At 48.4% G+C, this 20,439-nt stretch overlaps 2 protein-coding genes across 2 annotated transcripts in view; both read right to left on the reverse strand.

Moving 5' to 3' along the window:
• The window catches only part of LOC126235622 (glypican-5-like), a 208,122-nt gene extending 204,041 nt beyond the window's left edge, over nucleotides 1-4,081 (reverse strand). The window contains exons 1-2 of the mRNA XM_049944334.1: nucleotides 3,946-4,081; nucleotides 3,548-3,855 (exon numbers count right to left, since the gene is read on the reverse strand). Of these exons, the coding sequence (XP_049800291.1) occupies nucleotides 3,548-3,855; nucleotides 3,946-4,081 (444 nt within the window). The remainder of the gene's footprint in view (nucleotides 1-3,547; nucleotides 3,856-3,945) is intronic.
• A 285-nt stretch (nucleotides 4,082-4,366) lies between these two features.
• Nucleotides 4,367-20,439, reverse strand: part of LOC126235623 (uncharacterized) — a 232,988-nt gene continuing 216,915 nt past the window's right edge. Inside the window, exons 3-4 of the mRNA XM_049944335.1 lie at nucleotides 11,060-11,320; nucleotides 4,367-4,464 (exon numbers count right to left, since the gene is read on the reverse strand). Of these exons, the coding sequence (XP_049800292.1) occupies nucleotides 4,367-4,464; nucleotides 11,060-11,320 (359 nt within the window). The remainder of the gene's footprint in view (nucleotides 4,465-11,059; nucleotides 11,321-20,439) is intronic.

Consider the following 20,439-nt stretch of genomic DNA (forward strand, 5'->3'; position numbering starts at 1 on the left):
CCCAACGCAAACTACGAGTAAATATATTCGTAACTTACCGACGATGGAGACAATCGATCTAAAAGTTTTACATAAAGCTAAATACTCCTTGGGTAGTCAAGTGGTATGACAGCCATACTGCCATACTTGGCCGAAAGCTCGAGCAATTTTAATTACTTGACGCGGTGGGAAACACAAGAACTTTTAATTCAATGTTACCGCTACGTCACTCTGCATTCTTACGTGGCTGTAGTGTACCTGCCTGGCATCCAAATCCATTTCCCACATGGAGACACCCTCTTCCTGCTATAAAACTTCATCACGACGGTAGTTTTCCATCTCGCTATGATCAGGGCTTGATGAGACCATTTTCTTTTTCACAGTCGCTGAGCGAGTCTAGGAGACTTTGAAGAATGGCTGTTGATATACTTTCCGGGATGTGAGGTCGTGGTCCAAGAACTTTTCTGCTCCTTACGTTTCGTCCAGAACTGCGCTGGACTTCCTCAGAGGCGCTGCTCCGCTGAGTCTTGTCAGTCGGCAAGACTCAGCGGAGCAGCGCCTCTGAGGAAGTCCAGCGCAGTTCTGGACGAAACGTAAGGAGCAGAAAAGTTCTTGGACCACGACCTCACATCCCGGAAAGTATATCAACAGCCATGTCACCCAGTCGTAAAAGCCTTCATTCTACACTTTGAAGAATACCGTCTTGCTTCAAGAATATGTATTCATCTGTACGTCACCTATGAACCGAAATGCATCAGTTGCAAAGAGAAAATACCATTTCTGAGATAGAAGAAAGAGGAAAATGTGAAATTTAAAGGCCGAAAAGAGCCCCATTCCAAGAACTGTGGTTAACCGAAGCTCTGTAGGCTGCTACAAAGCGCAGCATACCGTCATAGAATTACAAAAAATTCGGTAATCCATCTGGCATGGCTGTAGAATAATGTGTCAAAATGAGGAGGTGAAGACCATGTTGCATTAGATCTAGACTGTCAAGAATAAGTTGTACCGGTGAGTACAGCGCCATCTGTCACAAAGCGAAAGAAATGGTCCAAGTAAAACATTCATATTTCTTTACGTTCTACACCAGTATGTAATAAAAAATGGCGTTCCTATTTAAAAAAAGGCAGTCGATATCCGTTTGACCTATGGCAGCGTCATCTAGCGGGCCAACGATAGCGCCATCTGGTTTCTCCTTTCAAGCCAGACGAGTTTCGTTCTTTGTGGTTTTTTCGTTTCACGCTTATTTCGTGAGATATTTGGCCCGGTCACGATCAATGGACCACCCTGTATATCGTGCTCGGCGAAAAGACTACAGACATCGAACCATTCTGTAAACTTCCCTGAATAGACTCTGAGACTGAGTTGACTGTCAGCAGTTTCCAGAAGAAGACATAGAATCAAAATTCGCGGTACTTGGACCATTTTTAATGTCTCCTGTGAGACATCACTTCACATTCCTGACAATATGATGAGAACATTTCTGTGGACAGTATTTTCGCGACTAATCTCTTCATCCTCGCCTGTTGCTGTGGGCTGTTATCTTATTTGTAAGCACGCATACCAGACTCGGCGAAAATACGCAATATTGTCCACCTAAGCGGTATGTTATGTTATGTTATGTTATGTTAACCGGGGACCTAGAAACGACGGAGAGGCTTCGTCTCCGCCGCAGAAGCAGTGTTCCACAACGCGACGACGACTACCGCAGTCCACTTCACGCCTCCGCCGCCCCACACCGAACCCACCGTTATTGTGCGGTTTGGCCCCCGGTGGACCCCCCCCCCCCCCCCAGGGAACGTCTCACACCAGACGAATGTAACCCCTATGTATGTGTGGTAGAGTAATGATGGTGTACGCGTACGTGGAGAACTTTTTTGCGCAGCAATCGTCGACATAGTGTAGCTGAGGCGGAGTAAGAGCAACCAGCCCGAATTTGCCGAGGCAGATGGAAAACCGCCTAAAAACCATCGACAGACTGGCCAGTTCACCGGACCTCGACACAAATCCGCTGGGCGGATTTGTGCCGGGGACCAGGCGCTCCTTCCCGCCCGGAAAGCTGTGCGTTAGACCGCACGGCCAACCGGGCGGGCCTACCTAAGTGGTATTGTCCACCTAAGTGGTAAAATTTGGAAATTTGTGGTAAGTTTCAATGGGACCAAACTGCTGAGGTCATAGATCCCTAGGCTTACGTACTATTTAATCTAACTTAAGGGGCTCCGGAAAGGCTCAAAATCATGAAAAGTTCAATTTTTACTTTTTTGCGTTTTCTGTATCTGCAGACTATTACCTTTTAATAGATATATAATTTATTCAATTCCGAAGACTACAACTATTTTTAAATTTTTTTTGAAATGTGTTCTACATGGGCGTGACCCACTGTGGCGCTGTTAAACTGCTGTCAAATGGTGTTATTATTAACGTCCGTGTTCATCAGGTACATTTTAGTGATGTGAGATAAAGTATGTGTTGTGCCTAACCTGTGATGGTTCAATATATATCGCTGGTGTGATTTTCGATTGTTTCATGTTTATTTACTCTGTCGTTATCTCGAAAATATTCGTAATTAATTCTCTTTCTTGAGTCTCTGTTTTGTTGAAGTATAATAATGAGTAAAAGTAAAGTTATTTTAAATCCTCTGAAGGCTTTTAAGAAAAGGAGAAATGTTGGAAAGCCAAAGGTATTTAGAAATATGGGAATGAAGATAGGTTCTAACATGGTACGAGCGATGCTTGCTTTAGACAAGGAACGCCTTCGGGCTGCAGACAGGGCTGTAAAGAGTCTAGAAATACAAGCAAGAGTAAACAGGAGGAGGAACAAGAGGAAGCTGGGGGAGGAGTTTGCAGAGGATGAAGATAATCCATCCTATGGACCTGGAATGCACTAAAAAGTTAATGCAATCTCTGTCGCTCGATTCCCAAAACCTCTATTTTCTCATACTAATTACATGTTTTCTAAGGATCTTCCAAACATATTTGTTTCAAACTTTCAGTAAATGTTACACAGTACCTTCTGCATAATTTAACACAGCCTTTTTCCAAAAAACTGTTTATTTTTAAATATATAAGTAAAAAATTGCAAAAAATGTTGTGAATTTTCATTACAATTGAAAAAAAATCATCTTTAATAACTGAACTAAAATTTTGTAAAATCCCTGTGTTAAGCTGTAGCCCATATTCCAATAAATAATCTGTAAAAAGTTCAACTTCCTACCTCAAATACCTTGTGAGGAAAGATGTAATTTATAAGCGTTATTTTAACATTGCAAGTATAGGGCGTTCCGGAGACACTTAAACTAGCTTACGCTAAGGACAACACACACACACGCATTACCGAGGGAAGACTAGAACCTCCGACGTGGGGGGGAGGGGGGGGGCCGTGCGAACCGTGGCAAGGGGCCCAGACCGCGCGGCTACCCCGCGCGCCATCTAACTGGTATCATCAGCTGTTTGGAAAAACGAAGCTACTCTGATCACTCTTGCGAGTTTGTTGCTTTATTATATTGCACATGTCATCCTTACAAGTGTTAGCTACTGCTTGTACGTGATTAATGCGACAAATGACGGCGCACCTGTTGCTGCAGAGTGGCGCTCCGCTCGACGGCGGCCGCGACCGCCTCCGCGATGCGTGCGTCGAGCGAGCGCAGCACGTCGTCGACGGCTGCCCGGCCCTGGACGGCGGCGAGCAGCCTCTCGGCGGCCTCGACGTAGCCGTTCCACGGCAGGTCCAGCTCGGCGGCGCGCTGCGTCAGGCAGCCGCGCAGCACGTTCAGGCAGAGCCCGGCGCAGGGCCGGACGCGCCTCTGCAGCCCGCGGCAGCGCCAGCAGTGCGACATGCGCACCAGCGCCGCGTGGCACTGCGCCTCGGCCGCCGCCCCACCTGTGGCGGAACAGCGGGAACGGTGGTCAGCTGCAGCGCTCTGAGGCAACCAACCAGTGCTGCATCGTCACAGCGTGTGGTAGCGCGAGCAGTACAGCATATGCAGCAGCGCCACGTGGCACTGCACGTCGGCCACTTCTCCACCTCTGGTAACACAGCAGGTGTTGTGCTTAGTTACAGCGGTCTGGGGCAGGTCTGACTGCATATTGAGCCAGTGCAGCCCCATCACAGCATGTGGTAGTGCAAACAGGATGTGGCACCGTGCCTGGGCCGCTACTTCACCATTGGCAGCAGGGTGCTATTTACTCGTGCTAGCACGCGCCGCGATAATCCTGCACTGTCTGTGTGTGCTACATAGCTGATTCAGATTGATCAGCTATGTAGCACACGCAGCCAGTGCAGGATTATCGCGGCGCGTGTTAGCACGAGTAATACGACACACACAGCACTGAAGACTGCCATGCTGCCAGCTCCACTGCAGTAACAGGGGTGACGTTCAGATACATCAGTCTCAAGGAGCAGGGTAGCAGTACGGTTTCAACACAGCATATGGTAGAGCAAACACTTCGATTTCTCCAGCACGTGACATGAGACCTGGTGCTACTCCACCTGTGACAGCATTACAGGCATCTGCACAGCACGTCGAGCTAGTATGTGGCAGTGCGAGGAGTATCACATGAGCAGCAGTGCAGTCCAGCTATGCACACTGTATAGGATATTTTAGTTACAGCGGGATGGGCCGATTTGCGGCACAGTCATTTTCGAATCATTCCTCGCCGGTTGTACTACTGTCACCAGCAGATTCTATACTCACTTACAATGCACAATGAAGCAGAAGTGCAGAAGACAGAGTGCAGAATGTGGCCTGCGTTTGCCTCCACAAAAGTGGTCAGTATGACTGCATTGAGAGTGATACAAGTTTGAAACCTATTTCCTCGGTGGCATTTCCAGAACTGTGGGATTAGGGATTTTCACCTGCCTCGAGATGACTGCGTGTTTGTGTTGTCGACATCATTCCATCATCATTCGCGAAAGTGGCGAGGATGGACTGAGCAAAGGTTGGGAATTTGTACGGGCGTGATAACCGCGCCGTTGAGTGTCCCACAAACCAAACATCATCATCATCATCCACAACTCTGTCCACTCATTCCAGTGTGGATAAGTGACAACTGAGGAGCTACACGAAGAAGTAGTACCACATGCAGTTTTGAACAGCTGATATTAATGGTTGAGGAAGTGTTGTACTGTCCCCTCTCCCTACCTCTGCTGACATGATTAAAGATATCGGGAGAGGATGATGCAGCGGTCAGTCTGCATGGCCTCCTTGCCCAGATTTTTGTGTTTAGCTCACTTAGTATAGTTAATAGGTCTCATACAAGTGAGATGTAACGCCATAAACATCCCTGTGAAGCCTACTACAACATAAGCGCGGACTCTACCCTATGATGCTGACTCGTGTGACGCACCAGGTACACTTTATTAACTTAAACATTTAAACTTTCATATAATCACATTACATAGGAAAGCGTATCAGAAAACAAAACGCATTTTATAAATAGTTACTTACGCTACAATACATTCATCTTTATGTCCTCAAACGGAGTCCTGTGGGAAATTTCCAGTTGAGTAAATTCATGGTGACATTTGCGTAGAATCCACAATACAGTTATCTTAAGGAAGAATCAATATTTATTATAATAATCGCTCATTTGTTGTAGTTTGTGGTGCTGCGTATCGGTAGTCATGTACAACCAGAAATCTTCTCCACTCTTGTCCGTTTTTGAGAATATGTAAAATATCGTATGTCCCTTTAAATAATTGATAGCATTTTCTTCCTTTTCGGGTAAGATTCGTCATCTGGATGTAGAAGGCCCGTCGGTATTTTCATGCTGGGCCGTGTTCTTTGGATACCCCCTAAGTTAATTCAGATGGACAGTCATAGGCCTACGTTGTTTGCATTGCCACAAACAAATCGGTGTTTTTCGGTGTCATCTAGATTCCAGGCGGTACACAGCGGAGAATGTGCCAGGCGAATGAAATACGAAATCTTTTCGAAAACTTCCAGAACATTCGTAATTTCGCGCCAGTGGTGTGTTGGAGCGAAACGCGGTTGGCATCCCTGCACACGCCTGCGTTAGGTGTGTAGCTGCCGGAAGTTTCATTGTTGTATATCTGTCAGCTGTTGTTCAGTGCTGTACTGAGTAGAACGTTGTGTCGCACAGTTTTGCGTTTTTTGAGCTGGCAGAGTTAGAGGAGCAACGCATCTGCATTATACTTGAACTCAAGAAAATCTTTACAGAGACACACTAAATGATGCGAGAATCCTAAGATGATGAGTGATTAAGCAGTACTCGGTGTTACGAATGGTTCACGTGGTTTAAAAATGGCCGGACGGAAGTTAAAAAGTACCCTCGTTCAGGACGGCCTTCGACGTCTGCCGACGACAGTCGTGTGAGGAACGCCAACGAAATTGTGCCAATGGAAGACTGACTGTCCGTGAGATTGCAGAAGAATGTAACATTGCGATTCGATCATGTCATGAGAACCTGACGCAGATCGTTGGAACGCGAGCTGTTGCCGTCAAGTTCGTCCCACGGGTCATGAAGTCATGCGTGACAACTGCAGAAGGAACGAAATCACTGTCCTGCCTCATCCTCCGGGCTCTCCAGACCTGGACCCTGCGGACTTTTTTTTATTTCCAGAGTTGAAAACCTCGATGAAGGGACGAATATCTAGGACGATAGATGAGATAAAAGAAAATTCGCGGGTGGCGCTTTGAGTGATCCAACAAGAGGCGTACCAAGCCTGCTTGTGGAAGTGGAAACGGCGTTGGGAGCCGTGTATCAATCACAGAGGAAAGTATTTCGAAGGAAACGACGCACAATAAGTAAAAGGTAAACGTGGAAAACTTTTGTGGCCAAAGTTCCGGGACTTTTTGGACAGACTTCGTATTGTTTTCAGTTTGTTGGGAATTTTCTGTTGACAAAGTAGTACCGCCTTACCCTTAAGTTACTAGAAAACAGCAATCGTTGATATTCTTCCAGATGCCGTGCCACTGGAAGTCTTAATGGTTTTTACGGAAAGCTGATTCCATTTTTCCTGCTGAGTAGTGGCTAGTTCAGATGATGATGGTGGACAGTGATCACGCACCCTTGTCTTCAAAGCAGGCCACGTAGTCTCAGTAATGCCCAGATCTGGTGACTGTGGTGGCCAGGAAAGATGCGGGAAATTCTCCTGGTGCTCACAAAACCGGTGCGAGGTGAGAGAACGTCACCACCAGTGGGGACCAAGTATTGTACGTTGGGATGCACCTATCGGCCAAAATGATCACATAATCCTTGACAGGAATGCGACTTTGGAAAGTCACCGTAGGACCCAAGGAATGCCACGACATGACTGCCCCAATAATCACCGAACACCCTCCCCCATCGCCCCCACCGCCGGTCGTGCTTCACTCTTGGCGAAGAGCAGCCTGCATCACAGACCTGGGACGGCGTACGCCGAGCGTAAACTTGGCCAGAAGTTGGAAAGAGTGCAAAACAAGATTTCTCCGACCAAATGACTTTCTTAGATCGCTTCTTAGTCGTGATTTTATGACTTCGGCAACAGCTTTTCCTGTCATGGGTATTTGAATCACTTATGTGTGGATTTGGAATTCCAGCTCGCCTTGCAGTTCCGAGCTTATGCAGCTCCCTTCGTGTTCTTTTGGTGCTGACAGGGGTCGCGAGTGCGGCATTTAGTTCTGCAGTGAATTCTGCACCTGTCGTCCTTTTGTCTCAATCCTTTTCGCTGACCCACAATGAGATTTTCACTCTGCAGCGGAGTGTGCGCTGATATGAAACTCCCTGGCAGATTAAAACTGTGTGCCTGACTGAGACTCGAACTCGGGACCTTTGCCTTTTGCGGGCAAGTGCTCTACCATCTCAGCTACCCAAGTACGACTCACGCCCTGTCCTCACGGCTTTACTTCCGCCAGTACCTCGTCTCCTACATTCCAAACTTCACAGAAGCTCTCCTGCGAACCTTGCAGAACTAAAAAAGGATATTGCGGCCTTGCAGAACTAGTATTAGTTCCTTTCTTGCAGGAGTGCCAGTTCTGCAACGTTCCCAGGAGAGCTTATGTGATGTTTGGAAAGTGGCGGAAGTAAAGCTGTCAGTAGGGGACGTGAGTCGTGTTTGGGTAGCTCAGATGGTAGATCACTTGCGCGAAAAAGGCAAAGGTCCCGAGTTCGAGTCTCGGTCCGGCACTCTGTTTTAATGTGCCAGGAAGTTTCTCTTCGCTGACCGTCTGTCACGATCGTTCAAGACAGGCTACGCTTTCGTCCGCGTTGTGACTTAGTGCTTGCCTGGCTCTGAGCACTATGGGACTTAACTTTTAAGGTCATCAGTCCCCTAGAACTTAGAACTACTTAAACCTAACTAACCTAAGGACACCACACACACATCCATGCCCGAGGCAGGATTCGAACCTGCGACCGTAGCGGTCGCGCGGTTCCTGGCTGTAGCGCCTAGAACCGCTCGGCCACCCCGGCCAGCCTGTGACTTAGTGGAGATGATGTTTTTTCGCTCTCTCCTATGCGATATAAATCGTCGATACAGTGTCTCCTGCAACACTAAGCACTTAGGCTATCTTGGTTACGGAAGCCCAACGATAAAGCACCAACAATTTTCTCACGTTTGAGTTCACTTAGCTTCGACATAGTGCACTCATCACTACACGACTGACACTTGGAAATTATTGAGAGGATGCAGCCTGGCCAATTAGAAGGTGTGAGACAGAACATGCTACGACGCATACATGCACGCGTTGAGGCACATGGTAACCATTTTCAGCACATACAGCAACTGTGGCTGCATGACTGAGCGGGTGAATAAACGATGTCTAGCGTGGAAACCATGCTTTCCGGACATTAGTTCATCAGGTTTGGTTCCATATCATACCATCGATCAATGGCTAGAGTTTGTAGACGGTGGAAAAAAAATCACCATGTATAAGGCCGATATGATTGTGTTCAACATGATTTTGTATCAAACACATTTACCATGTGTGTGTTAAGCAGCATGCCGTCAAGACAGAACACAGATGCGAACAATAAGTTAATCGTTTGTGGAAGGAAGCTGGGCTGAAGTTCACTGACAAGGATTCTCTTAGTGGTGACATGAATCCAGAGTGTCGTCACACAGATCAAAGGAAGGCACAAACTATGCTGTCTTTTAACGTAAAGACGGTTTAGGTTCAATGATATTTAATGTATGAAATACTCCAATAAAAGATCAGATTTTTAGGGTACAATCATAACAGTTAATACTATTTTCGTGTAGCCTTTTTGTCAGTCTGTTTCTGTCTGTACGTCCTCCCGAATCTTCTCAGGACTGGCGTTTTAAGATGAATTGTTTTTAATCAAATGCTAAAAAACACTGGGTAACACACTTAATAAACAAAACATGATTTTTATTGAAGTATTGCTATCAGTATTTAAAACAAATAAAAAACTGAATTTTTGGATATTTTTAACTCGACTATTGAGTGAACGTCACGTGAGGGGGAGGGAGATAGGTCCCACTACATCTCATCAAATAGAAAGAATAGCCATTCATTGAAATCATATTCCCAAAGTTTATTTATTTTGCCTGTTGGCTACCAGTTTAGGTAGACAATACTGTCCTCAAGCAAGCCCCTGGCACCCATTTTTCAGGCCTGCTTCCCAACCGGGTCTGTTACATACACCACTGACCATTAAATTTGCTACACCAATAGGAAATGCAGATCATAAAGGCGTATTCATTGGACAAATATATTATACTAGAACTGACATGTGATTACATTTTCACGCAATTTGGGTGCACAGATCCTGAGAAATCAGTACCCAGAACAACCACCTCTGGCCGTAATAACGGCCCTGGTACAACTGGGCATTGAGTCAAACAGAGCTTGGATGACGTGTACAGGGACAGCTGCCCATGCAGCTTCAACACGATACCACAGTTCATCAAGAATAGTGACTGGCGTATTATAATGAGCCAGTTGCTAGGCCACCTTTGACCAGACGTTTTCCATTGGTGAGAAATCTGGAGAACGTGCTGTCCAGGGCAGCATTCGAACATTTTCTGTATCGAGAAAGGCCCGTACAGGACCTGGATTCATCCGAAAAAATGTTTTGCCATTCGTGCACCCAGGTTCGTCGTTGAGTACACCATCGCAGGCGGTCCAGTCTGTGACGCAGCGTCAAGTGCAACCGCAGCCGTGGTCTCCGAGCTGATAGTCCATGCTGCTGCAAACGTCGTCGAACTGTTCGTGCAGATGGTTGTTGTCTTGTCCCCATTTGTTGACTCAGGGATCGAGACGTGGCTGCACTATGCGTTACAGCCATGCGGATAAGATGCCTGTATTCTCGACTGCTAGCGATACGAGGCCGTCGGGATCGAGCATGGCGTTCCGTATTACGCACATGAACCCCCCGATTCCATATTCTGCTAACAGTCATTGGATCTGGACCAACGCGAGCGGCAATCTCGCGATACGATAAACCGTAATCGCTATAGGCTACAATCCGACCTTTATCAAAGTCGTGATGGTACGCATTTCTCCTCCTTACACGAGGCATCACAACAACGTTTCACCAGGCAACGCCGGTCAACTGGTGTCTGTGTATGAGAAATCGGTTGGAAACTTTCCTCATGTCAGCACGTTGTAGGTGTCGCCACCGGCGCCAACCTTGGCTGGCTCTGGGCACTATGGGACTTAACATATGGTTATCAGTCCCCTAGAACTTAGAACTACTTAAACCTAACTAACCTAAGGACATCACACAACACCCAGTCATCGCGCCAACCTTGTGTGAATGCTCTGAAAAGCTAATCATTTGCATATATCATAGCATCTTCTTCCTGTCGGTTAAATGTCGCGTTTGTAGCACGTCATCTTCGTGGTGTAGCCAGTAGTGTACATAGTTAATGGAGACGTCCTTACTGTACAGCGTAATTGGACTGGTGACGGCGGACGTACCTGTGGGTCCGCCCTGGCCGGTGAGCAGCGAGTCTGCGCGGCTGAGCACGCGGGCGCCCAGCAGTAGCGCCTGCCGCAGCACGCCGGCCGCCCGCAGCGCGCGCTGCAGGGGCGCCGCCAGCCGGTGCGGCGCGTCCCCCACCGGCCGCAGCTCCCGCGCCGCCCTCCGCAGGCAGCCGCGGTACTCTGCCGCCAGGCGGTGCGCGCCGCCGCCGCCGCCCAGCGAGCGCTCGTAGGCCAGCGGGAAGAGGCGCGCCAGCAGCTCCTCCAGGGCGCCGTCCAGCGGCGCGCCCTGCTGCAGCTGGAGCTGGAGCGGCGCCTCCAGGCGCGCCACCAGCCGCCCGTACAGCGCCGCTAGCGGGTCGTCCCCTCGGGGCGCCTCGGGCAGCCGGCCCAGCAGCGGCGCCAGCAGGTCGCGCGCCCGGCCCTCCGACTGCCGCAGCTGCCACACCACGTGCTCTGCAACACGGCGCGCCGGGGCGGCACGTCAGGCGACGGGAACGAGCGTAGCACACGCTGAAGCGTCCCCAACTCTCTTATGGTTCCGTTTTTAGGTACTCCACGTCGACGTCTGCTCGTAGATACGTATCGTCAGTAGGCTTTCCGGCTTTGCTTCCCGACGTGACAGAGACGACTCTCCCATGAGGTGCGGGCCTTTTTCCCTTGATTGTTTCGTTAAAGGGCGGGGAACATGTGTCAGTCAGCGAGACAATAATTTGATTGGACTTTATCGTGTTAAGATTCACGATAAACTGTTAAAATATTATGGAGATTAAAAGTGATGTAGTGTACGATCTCTGACTGTTAGTAGCAACAGAGTATTAAGGGGATTCCAGGACTTTAGTCTGTGGTGTGCGTACTGTAAGACCTTCGGTACACACACCATCAGATTATTTGACTTGTCGCTCTGACGAAGTAGGCGAGTGTCACCAGTATGTCTTGTGGTCTTATTGTGGCGTGTTTATCTTCTGCCGTTAGGTCAGACGATAGAAATGCCACTTGCACGCTTAGAGAAGCAGATTGACGGTGACCAACTTTAAACAGAACTTGATTACTTTTCACACACATTTATTGAAATAATAACAAGCATAAAAATTACTTAACTTGACTATCTGAAGTTCCTTTGGTATTGGCACGTAAATCTTATTCTCACATATATCTCTGATACTTGACAAAAGTGTCTATACATTTATCTTCATGCCTATGTAGAGGAATATGATAATCTTATTAGGCGCAGACTGAAACTTGACTATAGACTGGTACAGACTAATGCAGACTAACTGATCGGAGGTCTGTACACGTGTTATAATACCTCGCGCGTTCATGTATCTGCGCGAGTGTGATCCGCGAGGTGAAAAGGTTCTACGTTAGCAGCAATCTCCTTGGCTGCGTTAGATATTAATACGCGGATCGGCGGAAGCAGAATTCGATCCGTCTCTATGGCAGCGCCATCTCGTAGTGCGGAGACGGACGAGCGCTGCGCCTGCGCTGTTGTGCTTAGCGGGGTGCGCTCTAGTGGGAAAGTTGTGTACGCGCTGACTACGCGGAACTATGTACACAGCATAGTCCTAGATTGGAACTTTACGGACATATAGAAGACAGAAACTCAAATTATCTGCTAATTCAGAGGTACCGGTATTCAGATATTAACGTGTGCACTTTTAAAAGTGTCGTGTGCCGTTAGTTGCGAATCTGGACGTAGAGCGCGTGCATATCAGCATTTGCAGACTACTTAGATTCCTGCAGGCTAGGAACCTTTTAAATAGACCATCATCCATCACCATCTTGATCCTTGAATATAGAGTGAAAGTGAAATACAAGAGTGTTGTACTCATTTCATTTACCTAGTACTAATCGGTGAATGTTTTACGGAACCAAAGCTATTCAGCAGTAAGTCAACACCATCTAGCGGAAAGCGTAGGCATTAACTAACACGCTAACTGAAGTGAGCGTTTACGTGTTTTACGGACTGCTTAACATGAACTTTTGTGAGTCTTTGACGTCCCCACTCCCTCCGAAAGGTGGCGCAGGCTGTCTTAATCATAAAAGGGGAGAGATTTAGCCGGGAAAATTACTAAATAAAATCAATATTTACAAGACTCGCAGTAATAGTAAAAGACAAGGCCCGCACCTCATCGGAGAGTCGTCGCTGTCACGTCGAGAAGTAAAGCCGGAAAACCTACCGACGATACGTATCTACGAGCAGACGTCGACGTGGAGTACCTGAAAAGGGAACCACAAAAGAGTTGGGGAGGCTTCAACACTTAGTTTCTACAAGACCGTGTAAGAGTCCAATTTCTGTACTGCGATACCTGATTTGTGATACGAACTGTTCGATACCGATTGACATCGATCACTTCATTTGTATCAAATATAACATTGCGTAAATCGATCTGTATGACAGTGATATGCTTTGTGAACAGATGCTTTGATTTAACATGAATTCAGCAATTTTTAAACTAATTATTAATGACATATATTTGTTAATTTTTTAAACTTATTGACAAATCAAATAACTGAGTACCTACTCTTGCCCAGGTATGTGTTTATTTCAACTCTATAGGCAAATCTTTTCCTTCCCCACCTCTCTCAGTCCATCTCGCCTGCCCCCCCCCCTTCTGTCTTTCTGTCTCTCTTCAAGGCCCCCCCCCCCCCCAACTTTCTGTCCTTCTAATTCTGCCGCTCTCTCTGTCCATCCTCTCCAGCCCCTGTTTCCGTCCTTCTCTTTTGTTTTTGTGTCCATGTCCTCTTCCTTCACTCCATCTCCTCCTTTACCCTTTAGTCCTCCTCCTCCTCCTCTCTCAGTGCTCTACAACGATACACAATGTCGTTGGACAGCGATATGCACATATACAGACGGCGGTAATATCGCGTACATAAGGTGTAAAAGGACTTGTGACAGTTATCATTTCTATTCGCGTGACTCATGTGGAAAGATTTCCCGGGCCCGGCTGCTGTGGCCGAGCGGTTCTAGGCGCTTCAGTCCGGAACGGCGCTACTGCTATAATCGCAGGTCCGAATCCTACGTCGGGCACGGAAGTGTGTGATGTCCTTAGGTTAGTTAGGTTTAAGTAGTTGTAAGTCTAGGGGAGTGATGACCTCAGATGTTGAGTCCCATAGTGCTCAGAGCCATTTGAATTTGAAAGATTTCCGTCTCGATTATGGCCGCACGACGAGAATTGGTTCAAATGGCTGTGAGCACTATGGGACTTAACATCTATGGTGATCAGTCCCCTAGAAGTTAGAACTACTTAAACCCAACTAACCTAAGGACAGCACACAACACCCAGTCATCACGAGGCTGAGAAAATCCCCGACCCCGCCGGGAATCGAACCCGGGAACCCGGGCGTGGAAGCGAGAACGCTACCGCACGACCACGAGCTGCGGACCGACGAGAATTAACATACTTTGAACGCGGAGTGGTCGCTGATGCTACAGGTGTAGGACATTCCGTCTCGAAGATTGTTAGGGAATCCAATAATATGAGTTCCACAGTGTTAAGACTGTGTCGAGAATACCACGTTTTCTGACATTACCTCTCACCATAGACAACACAATGGCCGAGGCCTACACGTAACGACCGAGAGCACCGGCGTTTGCGTAGACTTGTCACCGCTAAAAGACATGCAACGATGCGTGAAATAATCGCAGAAATCAATGTGGGACGTACGACGAACGTATCTGTTAGGAAATCTGGCGTTATTGGACTATGGCATCGGACAACGGACGCGCGTGTATTTGCTAACAACACGACATCGGCTGCAGCGCCTCACGACCATACTGCTTGAACCGTAGACGACTAGAAAACCTGGTCACATGAGTCCCCCCAGTTGACAAGAGCTGATTGTAGGGTTCAAATGTGGCGCAGACCCCACGAACCAGCGGACCCGAGTTCTCGACGAGGCACTGTTCAAGCTGGTGGTGGCTCAATAATGGTGGGGGCTGTGCTTACAGGGAATGGTCAGCCATTCATGGAATTCATGTTAAAAAAAAAATCATGACACTAATATGAGTGACAATGTGCCATCTAATAGGGTTACAACTGTTCGTGACTAGTTTGCAGAGCATTCTGGACAATTCGAGCGAACGATCTGTCCACCCAGATCGCCCACTATAAAGCCATAGAGCATCTATGGGAAAGAATCGAGAGGCCAGTTCGCGTACAGGAGAACCTGCATTGCCAACATTATCCCAGTCGTGGACGGCTACAGAGTCAGCGTGGCTCAGTTTTCCTGCAGGCGACTTCCAGCGGCCCGTCGAGTCCATGCCGCGTCGAGCTGCTGCACTACGCCGTCAGTGGAATTTTGTAGCCACATTCAGCGGCATACGTGGCAACTTTGAGGTTCGCCGATGACATTGTAATTATGTCAGACACAGCAAACGACTTGGAAGAGCAGTTGAACGGAATGGATGGTGTCTTCAAGGGAGGATATAAGATGAACATCAACAAAAGCAAAACGAGGATAATGGAATGTAGTCGAATTAAGTCGGGTGATGTTGAGGGTATTAGATTAGGAAATGAGACACCTAAAGTAGTAAAGGAGTTTTGCTATTTGGGGAGCAAAATAACTGATGATGGTCGAAGTAGAGAGGACATAAAATGTAGACTGGCAATGGCAAGGAAAGCGTTTCTGAAAAAGAGAAATTTGTTAACATCGAGTATAGATTTAAGTGTCAGGAAGTCATTTCTGAAAGTATTTGTATGGAGTGTAGCCATGTGTGGAAGTGAAACATGGACGACAAATAGTTTGGACAAGAAGAGAATAGAAGCTTTCGGAATGTGGTGCTACAGAAGAATGCTGAAGATTAGATGGGTAGATCACATAACTAATGAGGAAGTATTGAATAGGATTGGGGAGAAGAGAATTTTGTGGCACAACTTGACCAGAAGAAGGGATCGGTTGGTAGGACATGTTCTGAGGCATCAAGGGATCACCAATTTAGTATTGGAAGGCATCGTGGAGGGTAAAAATCGTAGGGGGAGACCAAGAGCAGCATACACTAAGCAGATTCAGAAGGATGTAGGTTGCAGTAGGTACTGGGAGATGAAGAAGCTTGCACAGGATAGAGTAGCATGGAGAGCTGCATCAAACTAGTCTCAGGACTGAAGACCACAACAACACAACAACGTGGATACTGAGCGCTAAATGCGTTGCGAACAGAGTTACAACCAAAGAAGTAATAAATTCAGACGTCACGAACGATGAGGCAATTTTCCCACACACCTCAGTGATTATGAGATCATGTCTCCTGAAACATGTGCCGTATGATGGTATCATTTTGAGCGTATATTCAGTGCTGCATCTGCACACTGTCTGCAAAATGTGTCGTAAATACTGTCAGTAGTAAAGAAGAAATAAACATGCGTCGGTGTTACTGCATGAACAGCGAAAATGTACTCAGGGAGAAACTTTCTTCCTGTCCTCATTTTGGGAGGTCTGTAAGCGAGAAAAATCTTCACAGTGGTTGCAAATGATGTGGAAAGACTGTTGCAGGTCACTAACAAGGGGAGGCCGCCAATTGTGAAATTCAGATTCGATTCATACTGCGCATAATAAAAGCTCATGGCCAGAGGTGTAATGTGGCAAAGCACCAAGATGCACTTCTCAGCCGTTGTCGAGAAAATCGACAGTTAAAAGAAACCGTTGCGGTGAAATACTCCCTACGATTAATAATTTTCTACAGCGTCGTGGCGCAGCGGTAAGCGCTCGGGTTCGTAATCCGAAAGTCGCCGGATCGAATCAGTCCGCTGTTAGCAGCGGTGGGGCAAGGTCGTCGTGCCTGTGTCCCCCTGCTAGCGCACCGCGCTCGCGAGTGTTTACTGTTTACCTTCCGCTGCGGCGAGTGTCACGCGTCCGTGTCTCGGTAGTGCCATGGCGCACTCGTATCGCAAGTCCACCATTAAGATCACATTTCAAGCGGACTATGCAAGACCTCGAGCACTTGACATTGAACGTTTCATCCGGGAAGAACTTCATATTGCACCTCAAGACATCATTGGGATCCACTTTTCTATAACACAAACTGTCGTCTACATAAAAATGATCAATGAAAAGGCGTGCACTGATGTTGTGTGTCGACACGCTCATGGACTTAAATTCAATCATTCTGATGGTCACATAGGAACTGTCACGATCGACCACGCTGGATTAGGCCTTCGCACTCTGAGGGTCTTCGAGCTGCCATTCGAAGTCCCGCCAGATGTTGTGATGACAGCTTTCAAACCGTACGGCAACGTGCTAAGCCACTTGGCTGAAAAATGGCAAACGTTTGAAACGTACCCCGTCTTAAATGGAGTGCGACAAATTAAGATTGAACTGGCGAAGCATGTGCCATCCTATTTAGTAATTGGCGGCTGCAGAGCCATTGTCATGTACGACGGACAACCGCGTACTTGCGCCGGCTGTGGCCAGGAAGGACATGTCCGATCTGCCTGCATTCAACGCCGACTGACTCAGACACCGGTTGGTGAAGTTCCATCCCCGGCGACGCCTACTTCACTCCCCATCACGTATGCGGCGGCTGCAACCGCAACAGCTGTTCCTGCCCAGGATCGAAACACCTTATTGCAGTCAGTGGTCGATGACAGTGTGGGGGACAGCATATCCCCCTCTACGACGTCATCGGCAGACTTGCCTCAAGACGGTGATCAATTGTGCCACCACGACGAGCCTAAAGAGAAGATGGAAGTAGAAACGGAAATTGTCCCGACCTCTGCCTTCCTACCAATGGAGACCGCATCAGATGATTGTCGCCCGCATTCTGACTCAGAACAACATGTCCGGAAACAACGGTCCCCTCGAAAACGCAAGAAACGGCGCCATACGCCATCCGATGATTGCCTGCTTCGGATGTGTGACCCGGACGACCATCCGGCGTCGGACGACAATCAGGACTCTACCACCACAACTCACCCTTCCCGTCACGATGCTACGGCTGATACAATTTCTGAGCCTCAGTCTGACAACATCACTTCTGCTACTGAACATGCGCGAGAGCGCTCTACTGACAGCACTCATCAACAGTTACCAATTGCTGCATCTGATTCTTGGGCGGATGATGTCGAGGATGAGCCACAGCACCAGGAGGATGCCGAAGGCAGAGATGCTCCCGCGGCTGTACCCAGCACCGACCAACAACAGTGACTACGGCTGTATCGTCAGCCTCTGTGGGGCCGCCCCTGCCGCCCACACCTGGCCTCCTACACAACCCAGTTGCCGACCTGGCTGACCAAACGTACCGTCTAGCGACGATTAACATCAACAACATACGTGCCCGACATAAACTAAAGATGCTACAGGACCTGCTCAACGCAGCAGACATCGACATTGCGCTCCTTCAAGAGGTGTATGTCGCAGACTTCAAGGGATCCTATGGCTACACGACTTGGGTCTCACATGCGTCTGCCAATGGCAGTGGTGTGGCGATCCTCCTCCGCGAAGGTATATCCGCAGAAGACGTCGAATATCTCCCTGACGCCAGAGGCATGGCTCTTACTATCCAAGGAGTCAAACTTATTAACATCTATGCACCGTCAGGATCTGGTCGGCGTCGCGAACGATCCACCTTTTTCGCTCATACAATCACGCCCCTCTTTATGGGCCGTCAGGACGCCTTGATAATGGGAGGGGACTTTAACTGTAGCCAAGCACCCAAGAATCAGTTACCACATCATTCTCCCTGCGCAGAACTTACGACAATTATAAATAATCTTCAATTGGTGGACTCGTGGGAACATGTTTGTGGCGATCGGCCCGGATTTACTCTCTACACCAGCCATTCCTCCAGCCGCATCGACCGGATTTCCGTCTCGCGCTCCATAGCTGTGGGGACAAGAGCTGCTGCAGTTTGGACCACAGCTTTTTCTGACCACAAGGCCTACATCTGCGCTATTACCCTCGGCCGCCAGAAGGTATGGCACAGCCGTGGTCTTTGGAAGTTGAACGTCGCCCACCTCGCTTCTCAGGAATGCCGCCGCCTTATAGAGACCACGTGGGACTCTTGTAGCCGCCGGCGTGGTACCTACCGGTCTACACTGTCGTGGTGGTTACTCTGCGCCAAACCAGCCCTCCGGAAGACCTTGATAGGCTACGGCCGAGATGTAGCAGCATGGAAGAGACATACCATGTGTGGTGTCACTGCCAGACACCACACTTGCTAGGTGGTAGCTTAAATCGGCCGCGGTCCATTAGTACATGTCGGACCCGCGTGTCGCCACTGAGTGATCGCAGACCGAGCGCCACCACACGGCAGGTCTCGAGAGACGTACGAGAACTCGCCCCAGTTGTACGACGACGTTGCTAGCGACTATACGGACGAAGCCTTTGCTCTCATTTGCCGAGAGACAGAATAGCCTTCCGCTAAGTCCATGTCTACTACCTAGCAAGGCGCCATTAGCCTTAGATAGCTTGTATCTAAAGAGTCGCACTTGTATCGCCACAATCTCCAGATGTCTCATCAAGAACGATGTATACAAAGGAAGGATTAAAAGTTAAGTAGTCCCGAAGCTATGTACTTTTCTTTATAGCATTCATTAAGTCTCCTGTTTCAGTCCTCACTCCATCCTTCGTGAGTTAGCGCGTGCATCTTGGCCGCCTCTTTCAATTAGTGTATGTAGTGTTGGCAAGTCTGCCGACACAACACCATGGACTTTTACTACAGCATCTTAAGGGAATGTACAACACTGCCGTACTCACCTGCACGGCAGGTGACGGTGAACCGTGCCAAGGCACAGATCATCAGATTAACACGTTGCCACCTTGAGGGTGCGATCGTCAGAGCGCGCACTCAAGACAGAGTGGCCCAGGAGGAACCGTCTATGTACCACGTCATTGCAGAACGACGGCGCCGACGCAGGACACTGATCCAAGCTATCACGACGGAAGACGGACGACGCCTTGATACCCAGCGCGACATAGGAAACGCCCTTCATGCTCACTACACTAGGCTGTACTCGGAACAACGACATCCCCCAGAGGTGATCGCCGAAGTCTCTCAACTCACTTATGGCTCGATCTCTCCGACAGCGGCGGCGGATTTGACTGCAGATGTAACGGAAGAGGAAATCATTGAAGCAATACAGGCGGGGTGCTGCTCATAAGTCCCCGGGACCTGATGGCCTTCCTCTGGAATTTTACCGGACGTATCAACAATTGCTGGCACCAGCATGGACTGATATTTGCCGCGATCTTATGTCTCCCACGACGCAGATACCTGGGGCCTTCCTAGAAGGACTGATTGTGCCTATACACAAACCACGAAGCGGATCCAGGATCAGTGACTATCGGCCCTTGACCTTACTCAACAGTGACTTGAAGATTTTCACCCGGCTTCTGGCGGCACACCTAAAGCGATCAGTACGATGTGTTGTGTCGCAGGACCAGGCATCGTTAGGTGGTGACCATAATATTCGCACTGCATTGTGCCGATATAGAGATATGATCGCGCTAGCCACAGCTCGCCAACTGCCAGGAGTTTTGGCCTCACTCGACTTTAGCCAGGCCTTTGACAGAGTCGACCACACATTTTTGATGGAGGTACTGCGACACATGGGATATCCGGACGTCATAGTTAATGT

The sequence above is a fragment of the Schistocerca nitens genome, chromosome 2 (assembly GCF_023898315.1).
Source record: "Schistocerca nitens isolate TAMUIC-IGC-003100 chromosome 2, iqSchNite1.1, whole genome shotgun sequence".
Lineage (NCBI taxonomy): Eukaryota > Metazoa > Arthropoda > Insecta > Orthoptera > Acrididae > Schistocerca > Schistocerca nitens.